At 37.7% G+C, this 24,965-nt stretch overlaps 1 protein-coding gene across 1 annotated transcript; it reads right to left on the reverse strand.

The window, feature by feature from the left end:
- Positions 1–23,466: 23,466 nt before the first annotated feature.
- Positions 23,467–23,853, reverse strand: LOC149169955 (uncharacterized). Its single transcript, XM_089425399.1, has one exon. It carries the CDS (start codon positions 23,851–23,853, stop codon positions 23,467–23,469), a length of 387 nt encoding a protein of 128 aa, XP_089281525.1.
- Positions 23,854–24,965: the final 1,112 nt, after the last annotated feature.

A 24,965-nucleotide genomic window follows, 5' to 3' on the forward strand; every position in this document is an offset into this window, starting at 1 on the left:
ATAATTTTACTACAACCCTCTCATATTCTATTAACAAGTTCTCAATTCAAGTTTCAAATAATAAAAGAAATAGCAAAACCAATCCATGGTATGACAAATATTGTAAAAGTGCGAGGAGAGCAATTAAAGAAGCTGTTGATGAATCTCTTAAAATGGACAAGATAAAATATACAAAGCCCTAACTAAAAGGAAAAAGAGGCAGTACATTCGTCAAAGACAAGAGAATCTCTTACACCTCTCTAAGATAGCTCCTAAGAAATTTTGGAGGTAGATTCTGACTAGGAAGACTAAAGATAATAATAAAATTTCTCTTCAAGATTGGAATTCCTATCTTAAAAAGCTTTATGAATCTCCAAATGTCATGGATAATTTGGAAACCCTTCTCACAACAAAAGAAGTTTTCTCTTTAGAAGACATTAATTTTGGGGTTAATCACCTCGCTAATGGGAAAGCTAAGGACATTGAAGGTTACCAGGCGGAAATCCTAAAAATTGGAGGTCCTGTTGTCATCCCCCACATCCACAAGCTTTTCAATCAAGCAGTCAAGCAAGGGTTCCCTAAACCTTGGACTGAGATCCTCATTATCCCTATTTTTAAAAGTGGGGATACAAATAACCCCTCTAATTATAGGACAATTATGATCATCCCTCTCTCAGCCAAGTTATATGGTAGTATTTTGGAAAAGAATTTAAGCATATGGCTTGAAAGTGAAGGTAAATGGGCTAAAGGCCAAGCAGGTTTTAGAAGGCATCACTCAACAACAGACCACCTCGTTACACTTAGGATCATTGTGGAGGAATGTCATAATGTTAAATCCAATTTATTTTGTTGCTTTGTGGACTTTAGAAAGGCTTTCTATACGGTTCCTAGATACAACTTTCGGAATAGATTAAAAGAGCTAAAGGTTCCTCTCGAGTTGAGAGCTGCCGCTGTAAGGTTATACGAGAATGTAATTGCCAAGATAGAGAGCAATGAGGGGTGGTCGATAGATATTAAGTGTAAAATCGGAGTCAAACAAGGTTGCCCCCTCTCCCCTACCCTATTTGGAATTTACATCGATAAGCTCGAAGGCTATTTAGAGGAAGCGGGATGTGATGGCACGATCTTAGCTGGGATAGTCATCATCCTTCTTCTCTATGCTGACGATATTGTTCTTTTGGCAAGATGCCCATCTGATCTTGATAAGCAACTCAAGCTTCTTAAGGATTTCTGCTCTACCATGGGTATGACTGTTAACAATGACAAAACAAAATTTATGATTATCAAATCCAAGAAGGACACTTACGCTAATTTTATGTATGACAATAATAAATTGGAGGAAGTGTATTCTTACAAGTACCTAGGAATTGATATTCATCACAAGCTCAACTAGAGCCATAACATTGAGAAAAGGATTAATGGAGGGTGGAAAGCTTATTTTGGTCTTGAAAATAATTGTAAAACAACAAACCTCGTAATGTGGGATAAAAAGAAGTTCCTCTTTGAAACTTTTGTCACTCCTGTTATCTTATATGGCTGCGAGGTTTGGGGTTGCAGCATCTCCAGAGAATCTTGGAGAAAGATTGAGCAAATCCAAAAGAATTTTATAACTTATAACCTGAAAATTAAAATTAATACACGCTATCCTATTCTCCTTATAGAAGCAGGTATTTTTCCCTATTGAGAGCCTAGCTATGATTAGGTTTCTACTGTACAAGCACAAATTCAATAACATAGATGATCATAGACTTCCTAAGCTAGCTTTAAAATCTAGCCAAAACCACCTAAGGCTCAATCGAGGGTGGCATAAAGACACAAGGGCCTGGTTAAACTATTGGGGGATCAACGAGAATGATGCATTGCAAAGCATAAATAACATTAAAGATATTGTTACTTCTAAGTTCAAAGAAAAAATATGGCGTGAGAAAGATTTAGCAGCTAAAAGAAAATTAAGTTATTATAAGAAGGTCATCAACCCCACCCTAGAAGATAAAAAGTATCTCTCTATTTTAACAAGCTCAAAGAAGAAAATTATTATAGCAAAGATTAAAACGAATTCTCATGAGCTCCATAGTGAAACAGGTCGTTGGGCAGTTCCTAAAATGCCATGGATGGAAAGGATCTGCCATATATGTGAGAATAGTAACATTGACGATGAAAACCACTTCCTCTTAGAGTGCCCTGCGTACAACCACATTAGATCTCAGTTTCACAATCTTTGTTACAATACTAACCTTCCTAGCCTTTTACAATGTCAAAATTATAGTGATCTCGGGAGGCTTCTCTCCAAGATTTTTAAGTATAGGAATAAAATAAATAAAAATAAATAATTTGTTTCTTTAGATCCGATAGACCAGTGTTTGGTCTCTATAGATATTAACCATCATCATCATAAACTATCCTTACTATGCAATAATTACCAAACTATATACCTATAATAACATGTAATATATATTAATAAAAATAAGGTTTAGGTTAATTTACAAAGCAGTTAGTAAAGCTTTAAACACAAAATATCGCTATACATATACTAACCCTTCCGTCATAGTAACTATGGATAAATATTATAAATATTTTTATAGTTAAATTTATATTTATTTAAAAATAAATTTTAATTAAAATTATATAAATTATATAAAAATATAACAATATTAAATTTAATATATTTTTTATTGCTTTCTAATAATTAATTTATAAATTTCGAATAGTTAATATCTAATTATATAAAGTGTTAAGTTGAGAGATTTATGTATCAATATGGTTTCCATAAAATTAGATTATTAATAAAAAAAATAATAATAACACATTTAATAATATTAAATTTGGATTTTTGATATTATATGGAGAATATAGATATTACACACATATTAAAATTAGCTATCTTTTTGCCTTGTTTTTAAAGTTGTATTTTTGGTTTAATTTTATTTTTAGATTATTAATAAAAAATTAATTAATAATAAAAGATTTAATAATATTAAGTTTGACATTTTAATAATAGAGAGAGAATATAGATATTACACATTAATTAGTTAGGTTTTCCTTAATGCTTTGGTCTTTTAGTTGTATTTTCGGTTTAATATTATTTTTAGATTATTAATGAAAATTTATGTAATAATAAAAGTTTTAATAATATTAATTTTGATGGGAGAATATATATATTACACAACTATTAAAATTAGCTAGGTTTTCTTTATGTTTTGGTCTTTTAGTTGTATTTTCGGATTAATATTATTTTTAGATCATTGATAAAAAATTAAGTAATAATAAGATATTTAATATTATTAAGTTTGGCCTTTTAATATTATAGGGAGAATATAGATATTACACACTTATTAAAATTAGTTAGCTTTTCTTTTACCTTTTGACTTTTTACTTGTATTTTGGGGTTAATATTATTTTTAGATTATTAATAAAAATTTAAGTAATAATAAAATATTTAATAATATTAAGTTTGGCTTTTTTCCTAGTTGATAAGTGGGTGAATCCTGAAAATCACTCTTACCATGTGGCTGAGAAGCCACAACTCAAGGGCGTCTAAGCTGTCAAAGTCACCCGAGGATCGCACTCGGCGTGAACCACACCAACGGAAACCATGCTTGATTTTTTGGCCGGTGACCTTTGCTTACGAAGCACCTTAACCGTGTGCTCCTTCATCGACTGTTTTAAATCTTTTTGATATTAAGTTTGGCCTTTTAATATTATAAGGAGAATATAGATATTACGCACTTATTAAAATTAGTTAGGTTTTCTTTTATATTTTGGTCTTTGTATTTTCAGGTTAATATTATTTTTAGATTATTAAAAAAAATTAAGTAATAATAAAATATTTAATAATATTAAGTTTGACCTTTGAATATTAGAGGGAGAATGTAGATATCAAACCCTTATTAAAATTAGTTAGGATTTCTTTTGTTTTTTTTTGTCTTTTAGTTGTATTTTTGGGTTAATATTATTTTTAAATTATTAATAAAAAATTAAGTAATAATAAAATATTTAATAATATTAATTTTGACCTTTTAATATTATAGGGAAAATATAGATATTACACACTTATTAAATTTAGTTAGGTGTTCTTTTATGTTTTATTTCGCGTTAATATTATCTTTAGATTATTAATAAAAAATTAAGTAATAATAAAAGATTTGATAATATTAAGTTTGGTCATTTAATATTATAGGGAGAAGATAGATATTACACACTCATTAAAATTAGTTAGCTTTTATTTTTTTTTATGTTTGTGTCTTCTAGTTGTATTTTTGGGTTAATATTATTTTTAGAGTATTAATAAAAATTTAAGGAATAAAAAAATGTTTAATAATATTAAGTTTGGCGTTTTAATATTACAGGGAGAATATAAGTATTAAGCATTATTAAAATTAATTAGGTTTTCTTTTATGTTTTGGTGTTTTTAGTTGTATTTTTGGGTTAATATTATTTTTAGATTATTAATAAAAATTTAAGTAATAATAAAAGATTTAATAATATTAAGTTTGGACTTTTAATATTAAAGTGAGAATATAGATATTACACACTTATTAAAGTTAGTTTATGTAACATGCCCTTTTCACGTTTATTTTACACACAAAATATTAATCAAAATTTAGTTATCCTTTCTTACATGAGAGTTGGATTAGAATTTAGCTAGGATTCAGTTCTTGATAATTGTGCTTTTGTTTGTTTTATTGGTTTGCATGCGTTCAAATGGTTCCGGTTTCTCCCACTCCCTCTTGCTTGCAAATCCGCATACAACAAACTATCCCTAACATAAGACATCAAAGATTTAATAACATAAAATTTATTAGTGGTTAAATTTAATCTGAGCGGTTTAATTAAGATTCAGTTGTAACTACCTCACCGACTTTGAAATAAACACAAAAATATGTCTTGGATTTGTTTTTTGGGGGACAAATGCTAAAGTTTTTGAGGAGCTCCTCCTGGTTTAAAAAAAAATGGAACATGTATCCAATACATGATGGACCTGGTTTTAAAAAAAATGGAACATGTATCCAATACATGATGGACCTGGTTTTATGTTTTTGGGGGAAAAGTAGAATGCACTTATGAGAGTAATTCAAAAACATGGGAACATGGGAAGTAGGTAGCTCGTTAATAACCTTACAATATTTATATTAATGATTGCTTGGTGTCCTATAATTTTTGGCTTTGTATAAGAAGCACGAGACATAAGAATAACGAGTTAGTATAGATGGATTCTCTCAAACAAAAGAGAAGCTCAACTCATGTCAACCGTCAAGCCATGTCAGCCATTTGAAAGCATTTGAAAGATAAGTATACATGTTGATTACATGCTATTTCTTGAAAAGATAAGTTACTATAATATTTGCAGAAAGAAAAAGAAAGTTTCTATACATTATGCATTGAGAGGATTTTAATGATGTTATGTTATTAGGAAAGAATGTTTGAGAATTTTACACATAAAAGAATCTATATGGAAATTTAAGATATATTATTAATATTTGGGTTGTTTTTATACATATCATTTTTTACAAAGAAACATTTCCATAAAGAAAACATACATACATAAATTATAAAAGATGATATAAAAGTTTATTGAGAAAAGAAAAGAATATTTTGTTTCATTTCTTTAGATTAATTCTTTGAAATACTTCCATAACTTTAATTATAAGTTAATCAGGGAAAATTTTGATAGGATTTTATGGGTTTTGAACTAAAGAAAAATTAATTAGAGTAATCTCTTCAAAAGAATCCATAAATCTATATGCATAAAAAGAATAGGTTACCCAAGTTGTTGTTTTGAAAAGGTAGCAGGAAATTTGTATTTTTATGCATAAAAGGGCAACTATTATGTTAGTATTCTTTGGGATAAGAATCTATATTTAATGCAAAGAAAAATAATTATTGTGCTATCATTTGAAATAATACAATGTTTGGTATTTAGTTATGGTGATAGCAATTAAGTTCCTTGCATGCACTAAGATAAAGCTATTATGTTGGATATTTCTTGAGAAGAAATAAATTATTTGCATGCACCAAAATAGACTACTATGTTTGATATTTCTAGAAAGAAATATGTTATTTGCTTGCATGAAAAATATAAATATTGTGTTTGATCTTTTGAAAGGAGATGATTTTTGCATGCATGTTAATTACATCTATGATGTTGGATTCTTTAAAAAGAATTATACATTGAAAGTATATAATTATTGAGTTAGGATTTTGAAGAGAAACCAAAATTTGTGTGTAGAAAAGAATAATCATTGTGTTAGACCTTGGAAGAGAAACAAGAAATCACATGGAATAAAAGCATTAGCTTTCTTTTGTAAAATACACATATCCACATGAAATAAATAATGACTAACACATTAGTTTTGTTTAGAGCAATGCATGTCTTTGTGCATACAATAGAATTTGTAAATAACTCTATTTTGGGAAATATGATTTTCGAAAAGGGACTTGCATTTGCATGTACAATAATGATGTCTATCATGTTAGTCTTCCCTTAGAAAAGGACATGTATTTTTATGTATTATAATAATATCTATTGTATTGGAAAGATTACTTACTTGCATGCACAATGTTGTTAGAAAAAACATGTTGTGGTATTATATTTACATCTCATGTGTGGACATGAATAGATGTTAAAAGATTTGTTTTAAATACTGATTATTGATTGATTAAGAGTTTATCTAATCTTTTCACCAAAGCTTGTTGATGAAAACAATGAAAGGAAATGATGGCCATTTGTGCCAAAGACAAATTATGTTTATCATTGTGGTAGATAAGAACTAATGGTCCATGCTGATGTGTCTAAGTTGGAGGATGGTCCACGGAATAATCATGCCACAAGGATATAGAGTGGTGATTTATGGGTAAATGGTTTCATGACGATTGTAATAGTTTTTAGCTAGGTATGTTTTATTTTAATGTTATTTCATTGTAATATTTTATAACAATGGATAAAGGATGAACTCCGTTATAAGCCATTAAGCGAGGGGTGAACACCCTCATAAGCAGTTAATAATAAAATTAAACATTTGTTGGTTTTCAACCTACGGGGTTTCCAAGGTATATCGGTGTTCAATGATGTGATTGCTTATTATGTCAGTTTAGTGATGTTGATTCCTTGCATAATGTGATGTTGATAATGTCAATTATGTGATTAATTAATGTGGTTGAAGGAATCATGAAATGGATGTAAGGTTACAACATACATTTTATGTTAATATAGTAAAGGAGTGGTTGTTAATGATTATGCAACATACTATTCCTCTCTTAAAATTAATTTATGTAGTAACGAACACTCTAGCTAATGGTTAATGAGGAATGTGAAATAGTGATTTGGATAATTACATGTGGATAGTTTGTGAAAAATAAATTCTAACTACCTGCATTTTCATGTGAGGTTATCGAGATATGTTACAAGTAGTATCAGAGCTAAAAGTTGCAGCACTCGAACCTTTGAGAGTTGTTAAGCAGAAAAGAAATCGAGGCATTCCACCAGTGGTAATTAGCTGAGGTATGAGTCTAAAATCCTACATATTGATATATATAGTAGACTACTTTTGACATGATATGTGTGATTCATGTTTATAAGCACATTAAAGAGTAGTAAGTAATAAATTCTACTACAAAACTGTTAAAATTGGCAACCAGGGAAAAAATTCATGTGGGTCATCTTATTCATGGCTGATAATATTTTTATTATATTCCTCTCGTCGAGAGGTGTAGGATTGATATAAAGATCATCTGATTCCGATAAGTATTCATGGAGATATGAATTTATTTTGATTATGGAATTATTATCAAGCCGACCTACAACTCATGTAGGCTCAGAAGCCCAACAGTTGCATCTATTCACCCACCAACGTTGTGTATAAATATAAGAGGACTTTTCCTCATTTGGACTCACTCATCTCATCACATCTCTCTCTCTCTCTACTGCGCTGAAATGGGTCTCTCTCTCACATATGTGAAGCCGGAAGCTGTTGAATTTGAAGCTGCAACTGCAGAAGTAAAGATTGACTTGTGTGGCCTAGAATATATCCTCTTTGGAACTATGTTGTAGGTTCATCTGAACCTCCTCAGAAAGCTGCAACTTTTGGTGGTGAAATGAAGTCAATCCGATGAACGGTTTGCAAGATATCGACTGCCCTAGTTTGAAGCCGGAAACTGCTGAAACTGAAGCTGCAACTGCAGAAGTAAAGATTGACTTGCATGGCCTAGAAGATATCCTTTTTGAAACTATGTTGTAGGTTCATCTGAGCCTCCTTTGAAAGCCGCAACTTTTGGTGGTGGAATGAAGTCAATCCGATGAACGGTTTGCAAGATATCGACTGCCCTAGTTTGAAGCCGGAAACTGCTGAAACTGAAGCTGCAGCTGCAGAAGTAAAGATTGACTTGCGTGGCCTAGAAGATCTCCTCTTTTGGAATTTCTCTGTAGGTTCATCTGAACCTCCTCTGAAATCCACAACTTTTGTTGGTGGAATGAAGTCAATCCGATTAACGGTTTGCAAGATATCGACTGCCCTAGTTTGAAGCCGGAAACTGCTGAAACTGAAGCTGCAACTGCAGAAGTAAAGATTGACTTGCGTGGCCTAGAAGATCTCCTCTTTGGAAGTGCACTGTAGGTTCATCTGAACCTACTTTGAAAGCTGCAACTTTTGGTGGAGGAATGAAGTCAATCCGACGAACGGTTTGCAAGATATCGTCTGCCCTAGTTTGATAATGAAGCCGCTAATGATGATACTGTTGATCTAGGGTTTGCTACTACTGATATGAATCAGATTTATTGTACTATTTCTCTCTGCTGAATTATTGAAGATAAAAGAAGATTTGATCAAAAGGTTTCCCCACACATTGTGGGGTTTGTCCCTGGCTAGCCGCCACATTTTGTGTCTCTTGTCTTGGCTTGTTTTCTATCGATCGTTTAATGTTCTATCTGCACTTTACTTTATGTACGTGTGATTGCTAATATTTGGAATATAATAACGAAAAGAAGTAAACTGTTATAAGCATAGAACATACCATAACTTAACATGGAATCAGAGCTGAGGTGAAGACAAAGCCCGAGCAAGAGCAAGAGCAATCATCGAAGAGAATATTGGCAAGGCTATCCTAAAAGAAATATGGGGTCCTCAACACTCTTTCCTGTTGAAGACAAGCTCCGTGAGAAAGCTGACTATCACGGATGGAAGATGTTTATCGATCTAACCCTTGAGAATCAAGGAGTGTTGGATTATGTGAGAGGCAATATTGTTGAGCCTCCATCAAATGCATCCACTGCTGCCTGGAACAAATGAAAAAATGGAGAAGTCAAAACAATAGAAGATCATCCGGGACTCTATCGACAAGCACTTGGTGGCCTACATCTCTGAACTGGACACCTCCAAGGAAATCTACGATAGACTGGTGAGTTTATTTAAAGTTAGTGATGAAAATCAAGTTTTATTTCTTAGAAATAAGCTGAGGGAAATCAAGAAGGGTAAAGATGAAAATATGCAAGCATACTTCTTAAGAATCACCGAGATCAAGAACGATCTGCTATCTATTGGGGAAACTATTACTGACAGAGAAATGGCACTCACAACTCTTGGAGGATTTCCATTTGAATGGTATGTGTTCAGGACTACTCTTTTGAACTATAATGTAATTCCTGGTTTCGAGGAATTAATGGCTAGATGCATTCAAGAAGAAACAAGGGAAGAAGTGCAAGAAATGCCCATGCCTAAAGGTCCTCCTGCTGCCTTTTCTTCTCATGCAAAGAAAATAAATAATTCCAGGACTAAATCAAAAGGAAAGGCTGGACCTAAGGCTAGAAGAAAATGACGATGTTACATTTGCGATAAAGCAAGTCACTATGTATGAGATCATGAGCATCATGATGAATGAGATCATGGACATAAAGGGCAACATGAGATCATGGACATATAGGATAGCATGATGATGATGCACTCTAGTTTGAGCAGCATTATGATGGATAAAATCATGGACATGGGCAACATGATGATAATCATGATTAGAGAAGCATGGTACATTATGCAGTGCTGCAACTCAAAATCCCTATGATGGCAATCAAAGGAATGACAAATTCAACAGCAAAGGTAAGAGGAGAGCTGGGAATCAAGGAAGAGGACAAGCATTCAAGAAGGCTAGAAATTCTAGGATGTATTAAATGCACCTGACCTCAAAAGGAACCTAGTGTCCATCTTGGCAATGGAAGACAGAGGCTACAAGGTAACCTTTAGCAATGGCAAGGTATGCATATGGAAAAATAATGTTAAATATGCCTTTACTCTTGGGTTTAGTGTTGATTCATTATATCAGGTCGATGGAAGTCCGCTAGGTGTCATGTCTTGTGAAACAACTCTTTACTCCGAACTTTGGCATCGGAGGTTTGCCCACCTTCATTACAAAGCTCTACCCGATGTAAGACAGATGGTAACAGGGATGCCCGAATTCCAAGTAGAGAAAGAAGGGGTATGTTCGAGATGTGCCAAGGAAAGCTCAAAAGGGGACCATTCCCCTCAAGCCAAAGCAAGACCTCCGATATATTACAATTGGTTTACTCAGGCATACCTGAGGTTGGCATTAAGAGGGAGACTACTACAGCACATACTCCTGAGCAGAATGGTGTGGTGGGAAGGAAGAACCACACGATGATGGAAGCTATCATGGCCATGCTACATGATCAAAGACTTCCAAAGTTTCTATGGACTGAAACTACAATCACCGCCGTATATGTACAAAATCGATGCCCTCATCAAGCATTGGGTTCCTAAACTCCTGAAGAAATGTTCACCACCGATCAAAGGGAAGTCATGATTAGTCATGATGTCACCTTTGACAAAGATATGGCTCTCAGCAAGGTGGACAATCTGCTGACTTTGAGTAGCTCTCAAGAAGCCGAAACCAGGGAACCGAAAGAGAAGGATGATGAATCAATGCCTGATGTAGAAGAACCCATGGATCCGATTGATCCTCATCCACATGAGCCTTCATCTTCTAGGAAGAGGCCTTCATGGCTTAGGGGATACTTGATGATGCTGAAGGACATGCTGCACCCTGAGGAACCTTCCATCAAAGTAAGAAACTTAACAGGTATCAGGGATACCTGACCATGATGAGCACGATCATACAAAATGAACCTTCATCATTCTCAGATGTCATGAAGCATTAACTATGGAAGGATGCTATGACCATAGAATATGAGTCTATTATGGAGAATGATGTCTGGGAAGTAGTTCCCAGACCCTGGACAAGACAATTGTTACTTCAAATGGCTTTACAAGATAAAGCATGCATCAAATGGAAGTATGGAAAAGTATAAGGTTCATTTTGTTGCTCGTGGTTTATCCTAGAAGGGAGGTATAGACTATGATATTTGCACCTGTTTCCAGATATACGACCATCCACTTGATCATAGCCCTTGTGGCTTCACAAGGATGGAACCTACATCAGATGGATGTTAAGACCGCGTTCTTGCATGGTTCTATCAAAGAAGAGGTCTATGTGGAGCAATCTGAAGGATTTGAGATTTATGATTGAAAATCTCATGTATGCAGGTTGAAGAAGGCTCTCTATGGGCTGAAGCAAGCACCCCGAGCATGGTATGAGAGGATCGATAGCTACTTGATGAAGCTGGGATTCACTAGGAGTGAAGCTGATCCTAACCTTTACTTTAAGGTTGAAGATGACAAACCTCTCATACTGGTGTTGTATGTGGATGACCTCTTTATAACCGGTGCAAACCCTCTCATTCACAAATGTAAGAGGGAGATGGCTTCTGAATTTGAAATGAAGGACCAAGGACTTGAAGTGTGGCAGAAGCCAAGGGAAATTTTCCTATCTCAAGGAAAATATGTGGTAAATATATTGGAAATATTCGGTATGATGGAATACAAGCCTATGACTACCTCGAGGATCTCAACTTTTAGAAGTTATATGGTAGTGATGTCGGACCAGACTTGGGATATGCCTCTGAGTTTCAAAAACTCATTCGCATTGATGTTCTTGGTGAACCTCCGTCTGAACATATGTTTTGCAGTTAGCATTGTGAGATCATATTTGGTTGAGCCTCACTCGATTGATGCCAGTAATCTTCTGAGATGTATTCAGGACACAATCTCTCATGGATTAAGATACATTGCTGGAGATGTGAGACTACTTGGATATACTGATGTTGATTGGGCAGGCAGTGTGGTGGACCGTAAGAGCACTTCTGGGCACTATTTCACCTTGGGATCTGCTTCTATATCCTGGATGAGCAGGAAGCAGAAGCTAGTGGCTTTGAGCATCGCCGAAGCAGGATATATTGTTGCTAGCATAACCTCGTGTGAGGCAGTCTGTTTGCGAAAGCTCTTCAATGAGCTGTTTGGATTTACATTGGATACCACTGTGATTCTCTGTAACAACCAGAGGTGGGATTCGATTATTGAGGAATCCTGTATTCGTCAATTGCTCCAACAGATAGACATCATCTGGGATATGATAAGTCGATGAGCAAGGAAGCTCCATCACATGAAGATGATGTACAGGTTGATACACCTTGTCAAAGCCCCGACGATAGATCAAATATGTGATTTTCCCAAACGACTTGGAGTCGGCAAGAAACCCTTGTACAAGGGTCCTGCATGTTGCATACATTGAGCTTTGGGAGCTCTGAGGGCTTGCAGTTCCTACTGGAGCAACATATGACCACAGGGTGACTCACCCTCCCCTGGTGGTGCACACTGGAAAAATATGATTCGCTCTCTTGTGGGACAAGATGATTCGCTCTCTTGTGGAACAGGATGATTCGCTCTCCTGTGTAGCAAGATGATTAGTTCTCCTGTGAGGCCTGGATTGATGTGTTCTCCATGGCAGCCTGGATTGATGTGTTCTCCACGGTGATTGTAGCAGGATTGATGTGTTCTCCTGTGAGGACAGGATTGATTAGTTCTCCTGTCGAAGCATCCTACCCATGCAGTCTGGGACTCATGGGAAGTACCTCTCATCTTATCAATGAGCAGGGAAATGAAGTTAGGGACCATAGTAGTACCGATGGACGCATCATTGTATCTATCGTACTCCCTACGCTAGGATGACCTCCATTGATCTGGGATCAATGATACTGGTCTGGGACCAGTGGTAGGAGTTGTACCATACTATGATGCTGACTTCGGGTCGGTTGAGACTGGTCTGGGACCAGTGGTACATACTCTGAGACTGACTTCGTGTCAGTGCAGTACTGGTCTGGGACCAGTGAGAGTGGTACATACTATGACACTGACTTCGGGTCAGTTGAGACTGGTCTGGGACCAGTGGTACACTCTCTGAGACTGCGATACTGGTCTGGGACCAGTGGTAGGAGTTGTACCATACTATGACGCTGACTTCGGGTCGGTTGAGACTGGTCTGGGACCAGTGGTACATACTCCGAGACTGACTTCGTGTAAGTGCAGTAATGGTCTAGGACCAGTGGGAGTGGTACATACTATGACGCTGACTTCAGGTCGGTTGAGACTGGTCTGGGACCAGTGGTACACTCTCTGAGACTACGATACTGGTCTGGGACCAGTGGTAGGAGTGGTACTTACTATGAATTTGACTTCGGGTCGGCTGAGACTGGTCTGGGACCAGTGGTACACACTATGAGACTGAATTTGAGTCAATGGAGGATGATACTGGTCTAGGACCAGTGGAGTTGTACTCACTATGACACTGACTTCGGGTTAGTTGAGACTGGTCTGGGACTAGTGGTACATACTCTGAGACTGACTTTGAGTCAGTATGATACATCCTCGATCATTTCTTCTTCTTCATAATTCGGACAAAAGCAGAGAAGAACAGAACAATGCAAGAGCAGAGCAAAACAGAGCAAAACAGTATAGATCAGTGCAAGGCAAAACAAGACAAAGCAGAACAGGTAGAATAGAGCAGAGCAGGGCAAGGGTCAAGCTGTACAGGGTAGTGCATTTGATGGATGAATAGTAACGACCGATAGACAGATTGCAGATGAAGTTCTCCATGGTTGAGAGCGAGTGTTAAAATTGGAAACCAGGGCAAAACTTCATGTGGGTCATCTTATTCATGGCTGATAATATTTTTATTAGATTCCTCTCGTTGAGAGGTGTAGGATTGATATAAAGATCATCCGATTCCGATAAGTATTCATGGAGATATGAATTTATTTTGATTATGGAATTATTATCAAGCCGACCTACAACTCATGTAGGCTCAGAAGCCCAACAGTCGCATCTATTCACCCACCAACGTTGTGTATAAATATAAGAGGACTTTTCCTCATTTGGACTCACTCATCTCATCACATCTCTCTCTCTCTCTACTGCGCTGAAATGGGTCTCTCTCTCACACATGTGAAGCCGGAAGCTGTTGAATTTGAAGCTGCAACTGCAGAAGTAAAGATTGACTTGCATGGCCTAGAAGATCTCCTCTTTGGAACTGCGATATAGGTTCATCTGAACCTCCTCTGAAAGCTGCAACTTTTGGTGGTGGAATGAAGTCAATCCGATGAACGGTTTGCAAGATATCAACTGCCCTAGTTTGAAGCCGGAAACTGCTAAAACTGAAGCTGCGACTGCAGAAGTAAAGATTGACTTGCGTGGCCTAGAAGATCTCCTCTTTGGAACTGCGTTGTAGGTTCACCTGAACCTCCTCTGAAAGCCGCAACTTTTGGTGGTGGAATGAAGTCAATCTGATGAACAGTTTGCAAGATAACGACTGCCCTAGTTTGAATCCGGAAACTGCTGAAACTGAAGCTGTAACTGCAGAAGTAAAGATTGACTTGCGTGGCCTAGAAGATCTCCTCTTTGGAACTGCGTTGTAGGTTCATCTGAACCTCCTCTAAAAGCCACAACTTTTGGTGGTGGAATGAAGTCAATTCGATGAACGGTTTGCAAGATATCGACTGCCCTAGTTTGAAGCTGGAAACTGCTGAAACTGAAGCTGCAACTACAGAAGTAAAGATTGACTTGCATGGCCTAGAAGATCTCCTCTTTGGAACTGTGTTGTAGGTTCATCTGAACCTCCCCTGAAAGCCACAACTTTTGGTCGAGGAATGAAGTCAATCCGACGAACGGTTTGCAAGATATCGTCTGCCCTAGTTTGATAATGAAGCCGCTAATGCTGATGCTGTTGATCTAGGGTTTGCTACTGCTGATATGAATCAGATTTATTGTACTATTTCTCTCTGCTGAATTATTGAAGATAAAATAAGATTTGATCAAATGGTTTCCCCACACATTGTGGGGTTTGTCCCTGGCTAGCCGCCACATCTTGTGTCTCTTGTCTTGGCTTGTTTTCTGTCGATCGTTTAATGTTCTATCTGCACTTTACTTTATGTACGTGTGATTGCTAATCTTTGGAATATAATAAGGAAAAGAAGTAAATTGTTATAAGCATAGAACATACCATAACTTAACAAAAACTATGTTCATGAAATTTAAATCCTAATGTGGATAAACGAAAATAAAACCTTTGTCAGACTCATCCAAATTTTTGAACACCCACTGAGGAAAGTGACAATCAACTACCAACTTTTGCAAATATGGAAATATTAATGATACATTTAACGAACATGACTAAAGCTACAAAGCACTACATGTTAATATAGTTGGTAGCAGTGATTTGTTAGTGTTGCATGACTAATTAATAAAGCTTATAGGCCCAAAATTTCCTCATAGGCAGGACACTGTCAGAGGAATAGGCAGGACATTGCTAAGAGGAATCCTATATTGGAAACCATGTGGTCATTTGAATTCTTGAGCTGGTTGGCTAGAGGAATTGTGTACTGGACCTTGTATGGTCTCTGTCAAAGAGCTCTAGATGTGAAAATGACTCTATTTTGTTGTGGACACCAGTTCCCATGGGTTGGGAGGAATATTTTTTAGCCTATTGTGGTTCTCATAGCTAAAAAGATTAACTAATCAGCTATGTGTTATGTTAAAAGCAAATTTTATATATAATTGTGTAAATACTTTACGTATAATTTTGACATAAAATGAGCCTAGTGCTCAAAAAGGAATTACTGGAAGTGTGAGTTGTCTTATTAATAATATTTTGAATGTCCTAGTAGGGGTTAAGAAAATTTTTACTTGGTGCAGTTATTAACTATTTCGATGATTAGAGAGCTAGGTTCTCTTTACATATGTTTAGTCGATGTCTTTAGCAGGAGCTAAGACAGTGTGCATGTGGTGTAGTGATTTATCATTTTGATGATTAGAGTGTTAGTGATCTCTAAGTACTTATAAAAGTATTGTGATCTAAATATCACTTGACATTGCATAATTGATTGATAGTTAAAAGTATTTCATTTGATAAAAAATGTTGTGACTAATGAGATTGAATTTGTTAGTCATACACTAAAGCTTACTTGCCATGGAGTGTCGATGGGTCATCCAATCACTATTGAAGTGCTTGCGTAAAAGTGACTATCACTTGTAAGAGTAATTGGTAAGTAACTGTAAGTTGGTAGAGAGATTTTTTTTGTTTCTATATAATTGAATAGTGGCTAAGCTACGGAAAGTAGAAATTGCTTAGTTTTGTAGTTTTAAATGCTTATAACTATAGATCAACTTTATTTATTTTCCCTATTGGTATTCCTTGGAAATGAAATCTTTCATTTTGAAGGGAAAGGATCTTGTTTTCAATTGTTTGGATTCTTTATAATGAATAGAAATTATGTCCCAGTGATACATGAACACCTGAGACGGTGTTCTCTTTAACAGGGGGAGAATGTAACATTCGTATTTCACGTTTATTTTAAAGAAAGAATATAAATCAAAATTTAGTTATCCTCTCTTACATGATAGTTGTCTTAGAATTTAGTTAGGGTTCAGTTCTTGATAACTATTCTTCTGTTTGTTTTCTTGGTTTGGATGCGTTCCAATGGTTGGGGGCTTTCTCCCACTCCCTCTTGCTTGCAAATATCGATACAACAAACTATCCCTAAGATAAGACATCAAAGATTTAATAACATAAAATTTATTAGTGGTTAAATTTAATTTTAGCGGTTTAATCAAAATTCAATTGTAACTATCTCCCTGACTTTGAAAGAAACACAAAAATGGTTCTTCGATTGGTTTTTTGGTCGATGAATGCTCAAGTTTTTGAGGGACTCCTCTTGGTTTGAAAAAAAATTAACATGTATCTAATACATGAGGGACCTAGTGTTATGTTTTTGGGGGAAAAATAATATGTGCTTACGAAAGTAATTCCGAAACATGGGAACATGGGAAGTAGGCAACTCATTAATAATCTTACAAGATTTATATTAATGATTGCTTGGTCTAACGATTTCGGTGTTGAGCAAAAGCTCTTCAAAATTGGTGTCCTAACATTCTTGGCTCCATATAAGAAGCACCAGACATAAGAATCACGAGTTAGTATAGGTGAGTGCTCTCAACCAAAAGAGAATATCAAGTCACGACAACCATCAAGCCATGTTAGCCTTTTGAAAGATAAGTATACATGTTAATTACATGCTATTTCTTGAAATGATAAGTTACTACAATATTTGTAGAAAAAAAGTTTATATACATTCTACATAGAGAGGATTTTAGTGATGTTATGTTTTTTTTTTTGACTTTAACGGTTAGATTTTTATTTAAAAGGCGGCAAAACAGCTGCCGCTTGCATTTACATTGGATTGAGTTTCTCAATTTCATTTCTCTCTGAGTTCATGAAGTCCACGATTCCATGATCAATTTTTGATTCAGGGTCGTCTTTTGGAGAAGCAACGCTGTATCTCTGCCGGATGGTTCTTTACCTTGATGTTACCAGCTGATTCTGACAACCTGAGTATGCCTTTCTGGAGCCTTCCTCTAACTCTTCCAACGCCTTGATTTTTGTCAGAGCAATTTCCCCTGGAGCAGAAAGAGCCGTGCGAAATGGGCAGCTATCCGATTGAATGTACAGAGCCTGACGTCAAAATTTTGCGTTGCTAAAACACCACGAGCGGCGTTGCTGAAACACCAGTTTCAGCAACTGATAAAATAACTGTGTTACTGAAACACCATTTCCAGCAAGCAAATTTCTGGGTTTTCTGTGTTAAAACAGAATTACTGGTTAATCCGATTATGGGATGATGCAGAGAGAATCTTCCAAATTGACTGATAGGGTTCTTTGGCTTCTGGCAGCTCCAAGGTTGGCTTCAAAATCAGCTTGAGAATTAAGCTGCCTCATAATGTGGAAGAAGGAGATTTTCTGAAACTTAGCCAGCATGGGTCTTATTTTCTTTAGAATTCGGCCTAAATGGATCTGCCACTGATTCGAAGGAGAATTCATTGCTTGAATGATGAGCCGAGAGTCTCCGAAGACCGTCAATGTTTGAATGTTCCGTTTTAGAGCCAGAGTCAGCCCCTGCCACAAAGCTAGAGCCTCAGCTCTATTATTTGATTCGATTCCCAGACCCCAATGGTACTTGAGTAAAGTAGACCCATCGGGTTTCAGCAGCACTCCACCTCCACCCGCAGCTCCTGGATTGCCTTTCGAGGCCCCCCAACGCCTTGATTTTTGTCAAAGCAATTTCCCCTGGAGCAGAAAGAGCCGTGCGAAATGGGCAGCTGTCCGATTGAATGTACAGAGCCTGACGTCAAAATTTTGCGTTGCTGAAACACCACGAGCGGCGTTGTTGAAACACCAGTTTCAGCAACTGATAAAATAACTGTGTTACTGAAACACCATTTCCAGCAAGCAAATTTCTGGGTTTTCTGTGTTAAAACAGAGTTACTGGTTAATCCGATTATGGGATGATGCAGAGAGAATCTTCCAAATTGACTGATAGGGTTCTTTGGCTTCTGGCAGCTCCAAGGTTGGCTTCAAAATCAGCTTGAGAATTAAGCTGCCTCATAATGTGGAAGAAGGAGATTTTCTAAAACTTAGCCAGCATGGGTCTTATTTTCTTTAGAATTCGGCCTAAATGGATCTGCCACTGATTCGAAGGAGAATTCATTGCTTGAATGATGAGCCGAGAGTCTCCGAAGACCGTCAATGTTTGAATGTTCCGTTTTAGAGCCAGAGTCAGCCCCTGCCACAAAGCTAGATCCTCAGCTCTATTATTTGATTCGATTCCCAGACCCCAATGGTACTTGAGTAAAGTAGACCCATCGGGTTTCAGCAGCACTCCACCTCCACCCGCAGCTCCTGGATTGCCTTTCGAGGCCCCGTCGAAGAAAAGACAATGGTCATCTAGTGCCGATCTCCACTTTAGAAATTCCTGTTCTTCCATACGGATTTCCCACTTAGCATGGCAAGTGGTTGGAATAGTAGGGATGGGTTGATTATTTGGAACGATTTCTTTTAGCCACAGCTCCTCCTCATTGTCCAGCTTTACTTCATTCCTTAGGGTTGGCTTAGCTTCCAAAGTCTCTCCCAATAAAGCTTTAATTTTGGATATAACATTGTTTACAGTGCAGATTTCTCCTCTGAAGATTCTGTTGTTCCTTTCCAGCCATAATTTCCAACATATGTATTTAGGGGTCCACATCCAAGCAGTCCTAAGGAGGTTTTTATTGTTGGTGCAGATTGGAGGTAGCTTGGCCCACTCGTAGAACAGGGATGGCACACTTCTTGGTAGCTCAATCTTGTCCGCCCTTGAACTCAGGACCCCTTTCCAGACTGCCTTGGCAAAGGGGCACAGCAGCAACAGGTGATCAGCTGTTTCTTCCTCTGATATACATAATGGACATCTGGAGGGCCCTTCCATTCCCCGTTTTCTCAAATTGTCTCCTGTGAGAATACTATTATGAGCAAGTGTCCAGCAGAAAAAGTCTATTTTAGGGAGAGAAGGAAAGTTCCATATGAATTTCCATTGCGTTGGGTCTGGAGGGACATTCGGGACAGCAATTAAACTTTTGTATCCTTCAGCTACCGAGTAGGAGCCAGTATGGGAGCCCCACCCTCTTTTATCCTTGGCTGTTGCTGATAATGGTGATTTCCCTTGCAGATTGTCTAACAGTAAAGAAGCTTCAGATTGCAAATGGTGTGGTACCTCCCCGAGATTCCAGCTGTCCCATCTTCTTTCAGCATCCTCCGTCCAGTTGGTTATGTCCCATAGAGTTTCCTTGTTGTTGGAATGCAACCATAGCTTAATATTTGCCAGGCCTTTTATATGATGAAGAGGCTGGTCTCCAAGAATCTGATCATTCCAAATTCTTATTTTTTTCCCATTACCTGGGATCCAATAGAGGTTGGGGCTGAAGTTGTCCAGAGCAGCGATACAAAGTTTGGATATTGGGGAGCCTTTGGAATTTTTTGGAGGAAGATCAAGACATCTCAATCGTTGACCTTGAAAGTATTTCTTCCACAGCACTTTCTTGCTCCAGCTTATTTTTCCTGCCACAATATTCCACAATATTTTTGAGCCAAGAGCGAGATTTTGGGCAGCCGAGTCTCTAATTTGCAAACCTCCTTCTATGAAAGGTTTCTTAATGGTATCCCAATTTACTAAATGAAGCCTTCTTTCGTTGTTTTTTCCCCCTTCCCACAGAAATCTTCTCAGCATACCATCCATTTTACTGAGAAAGGTTTTGGGGGCGAGGAGAATGGAATGCTGAAACAGAGGCATGCTTGTTAAGACAGATTTTATAAGGATAATTTTCCCAGCAGTGTTCAGCCAGGAGGCTCCCCAGGCATTAATTCTGAGTTTGAGCTTGTCCAAAAGGGGCATCCAATGGGAAACTTTGGGGATGGATCTGAAAATTGGGATCCCAAGATATTTGAAAGAATCCCAGTCTTGACAGATTTTCATTTCAAGAAGCCTAGCTATATCAGCAAGGTTTTTAGCTGAGCAATTCCAGCCATAGATTGTACTTTTTGAGTAGTTAATCTTGCTGCCGGATGCTTCCTTATAGATGTCCAGTTCCTTTTTGAAAGAATTGGCCGAAATAATACTCGCTCCACCTAGTAGCAGAGTATCGTCGGCAAATTGAGCATGGTTTATTTCTTTGACATTTTGCACCATTCTGAGACCTGGCAGAGTTTGGATTTGCTGACAGTAGTCGAGCTGGAAACTCAACACTGAGGCTTGAATGGCATAGAGAAGCGGGGACAGCGGACAGCCTTGCCTTAATCCCCTTGAAGCTGTAAAAAATTCAGTTGATCTTCCATTTACCAGCGGAGCAATCCAAGGAGAGGCGATGCAGGCTTTCACCCAATTTGTGAATTTTGTTGAAAAGCCCATTTTTGTCATAACTGCAAACAGGAAGTCATGCCTCACCCTGTCAAAGGCATTAGCCAGATCTAGTTTTATTACCATTCCTTTCTCTTTTCTCTGGACACTTGAATGTACTGCCTCTTGAACCAGTACAATATTATCCAGTATCTTTCTCCCTTTGATGAAGCCTCCTTGGTTCTCCGGTATGATGTCCGGCAATATATTCTTGAGGCGCATGGATATTATTTTGGTAATAAGTTTATAGCTAGTATTACACAACGAAATGGGGCGGAATCTACTGAACTCAGAAGCTCCTTTTTCTTTCGGAAGCAAAGCCAGGAAGGCTGAATTGGTGCTGCCTCCTATCTTAGTACAAAATTGGGATTTCCTTACCATTCTCAGAAGGTCTTTGTTGATAATTGACCAGCAAGACTGAAAGAACCTGGCAATGAACCCATCAGGCCCTGGCGCTTTATCCGGGTCCATGCAATCCAAAGCTTTCTTGAGCTCATCCATGCTGATCGGGGCAGTCAGCATATTATTGACGGGATCTTGCACACAGAAGGGGATCAGATTGTACGGATATGCTTGGGGATCTATAGGCTGGTAATCAGGAGCTGAATAGAGATCTTTAAAAAAGGAGAATGTTGCTCTCTTTATGCCCTCAAAATCATTAACCACTGTATCTTGGAATCGGATTTCTGAAACATTTTTGTATTGCTTTCGGGCTTCGGCATGTTTGTGGAAGAAACTAGTATTTTTGTCGCCGGCTTGTAACCATAAGTTTCTAGATTTCTGTCTCCAATACTCCTCTTCGTCCCTACTGGCTTTATGAAAGGCTTTTTGTAACTCAACTTCTTTTTGGAGCAGACTTTGGGTAATATCTGAATTCTCCATTGAGGATTGGAGGGCAGCAAGATTTTCTATAGACTCTTTTCGATTGGCAGCAGGAGTTTTCAAAGCTTTTGCCCATTCCTTGAGCTTTCTCTTAAGAGCCCGCAATTTTTCTTCCCACACGAAGAAAGGGGAACCCTGAATTTTCCGGTTCCAGACTTCAGCAACCACCTCATTGAACCCCTCTTGCTGAATCCATAATGGGCTAAATCTAAATGGAATGGGTCCAAGAAATCTATCCACGGAGAGCTCCAGACTTATAGGTTTGTGGTCAGAGGTGCAGTTGGGCAGTATTTTGGATGAGGTCATTAGGCCACTAGTGAGGAAGGAGGTTTGGACAAGGAATCTGTCCAAGCGAGCTGCTATATGGCTGGGACCTAGTCTTTTATTAGACCAAGTATATTTCCCGGCTGAAGGTTTGATGTCCTCCAAATCCCAATCGTTCATGATGTCTTCTACCCATTCTCTGGCAGGGTCCCTTACAGGTGAACCACCTTTTTTCTCTTCAGCAGCTAGAGTAACGTTCAGATCCCCTGCAATAATGATATTTCCTGGATTGTGCAAAACAAGAAAGGACTGGAGCGAGTCCCAGCATATTTTTTTCTCCGATGGCAAGACTGGAGCATAAAGGTTAAATAAACTTACTTGTTGACCAGAATCTTTGTGAAGGAGTTGAGTGAAAATCCAGTGCTGGCCACTTTCTTCTTGAATCAAGTCGTATTTGGAGCTGTCCCAGAAGGAGGCGATCCCACCAGAGGCACCTCTAGCACTGACAGCTCTTCCAGGGCCTTTGCGCCAGAATGTTTTGCTGGATTGGAGGAGAAGAGAGTCCTCCATCTTTGTCTCCTGGATGAGAAGGATTTCAGGCATATGCAACCTTACAATGTCTTTCAGGGCCTCTTCTTTCAGCCTGCTACCTAATCCTCTGCAATTCCAGGAGACGTATTTCATTATTTACTGGAGAGGGGGGGAGTGGCTCCTTTTGGAGCCTTGTTATTCTTGCGCCCGGATCTGGTATTCATCATTCCCTTGAGGGTTTTCTGGGAACCTTGGAGAACATCCATGTAGGTTTTCTCCTCTCTTTGTTTCTTCTTGGATTTTCGGCCCCTGGATGTTTTGATAGGAGAGATTTGAGAACTGTCTAATTCAGATTCTCTTTCTTCTGATTCTTCTCCTGATTCGGAGGCAAGACTAATGTGCTCGTCATCGCCTGCTTTTCCCCCTTGATCTGCCTTGGTTAGTTGGGGATTTGATTCTTCTTCGGATTCTTTCCTTTCCTTCGGCTGACCTTCAGTTTCTTCATGTTTCTCTGAGGCCTCCCCCTTTTCAGCTGTGGATGGGCCTTCATTTGAGACTGGTTTGGTTTTGTCGTTGGGCTGGGGATTTCCCTTTGATTCTGTCTGCTTCTTCTCGTTTGGCTTTGAGACTACCTTTCCTTTTTTTATTTCCTTCCATCCTTCTTATTCCTCTTTATCCCCTGATGGTGCTTTAGGGCAGTTTCGTTGAAAATGGCCATGTTCATGGCAGATCCTGCATTTAAATGGGAGTTGCTCATAGTCTAGCTTCTGGTAGTGATGCCAATCTCCCACTGTTAACTTGATAGCTTCCGGTAGCCCAGCTTCGAGATCCACTTCCACGCATATTCTGGCGCAGGTGTATTGGCCCTTGTTATCAGCTTTGTCGATGAATCTTCCCAGTCCATTTCCTATCTTTTGCAATGCTTGGTAGCTCCAACAGTGTATTGGAAGATTGGGGAGCCGAACCCAAACAGGGACCTCCTTTGGGACATCGACTGAGGGGTCAAAGTCGGGTGTCCATTTATTCAGAAAGAGACCTTGGTTTCCCATGAAATATGGGCCATTTCTGAACACCAAATCTCGGTCTTCCTTGGTAGTGAATTCAAAGATGAAGTAGCCCCTTCCAATCGGGTAGCTGATTACATTGTTTGGGAGCAGGGGTCTCCAGTTTCTTTGCACCCATTCATCAGTCGATTTGGTTGTTGGCCATCATCCCATAAACTGCCCTACTAAACCTCTGTCAGCCAGGGCAAGGGCGATTTTGATTGTCTGGTCTTCTGGCAGAGCAATTTCTGGGATTTCTTCTAATTTTTTGATAAACTTCGGAGCTTCAGGCTGCATTCGTTTTTTCCCTCTCTGCGTAAGGATCTTCTTGAAGGCTTCTGCAGGCGAAATCAGAGGGGTGGGAGAGGGCTCCGCACCCCATGGAGCAGCCATGGCGGCGGCAGCTGGTCGTAAACCTAGCAGAACGCATTCCCTATCGCGCGCGCGTTGGTATTAGTGATGTTATGTTATTGGGAAAGAATGCCTTAGAATTTTACTCAAAAGAATTTATGTAAAATTTAGAGATATGTTATTAATATTTGGGTTGTTTTTATACATATCATTTTTGAAAAGGAAACATTTTCATACGTTATATTTTTGGAAAAAGACATACTTATATATAAATGTAAATTATAAAAGATGATATAAAAGTTCCTTGAGAAATGAAAAGAATATTATGTTTGATTTCTTTAGATTAATTCTTGGAAATGCCATAACTTCAAATATAAGTTAATCAGGGTAACTTTTGATAGGATTTCTTAGGTTGTGAACTAAAGCAAAATTAATTAGAGTAATCTCTTGAAAAAAATCCATAAATCTATATGCATAAAAAACATAGGTTACACAAGTTGTTCTGAAATGGTAGCAGGAAATTTGTATTTTATGAAAAAAATGGCAACTATTATGTTAGTATTTTTTGGGATAAGAATTTGTATTGAATGCAAATAAAAATAATTATTGTGTTATCATTTGAAAGAATACATTGTTTGGTATAGTTATGGTGATAGGAATTAAGTTCTTTGCATGCACCAAGCTAAAACTATTATGTTGGATATTTCTTGAGAAGAAATAAATTATTTGCATGCACCAAAATCGACTACTATGTTTGATATTACTAG

The sequence above is a fragment of the Pinus tabuliformis genome, chromosome 4_2 (genome assembly GCF_031772625.1).
Source record: "Pinus tabuliformis cultivar Carrire ecotype Pingquan chromosome 4_2, CPIR1, whole genome shotgun sequence".
In the NCBI taxonomy this organism is placed as follows: domain Eukaryota; kingdom Viridiplantae; phylum Streptophyta; class Pinopsida; order Pinales; family Pinaceae; genus Pinus; species Pinus tabuliformis.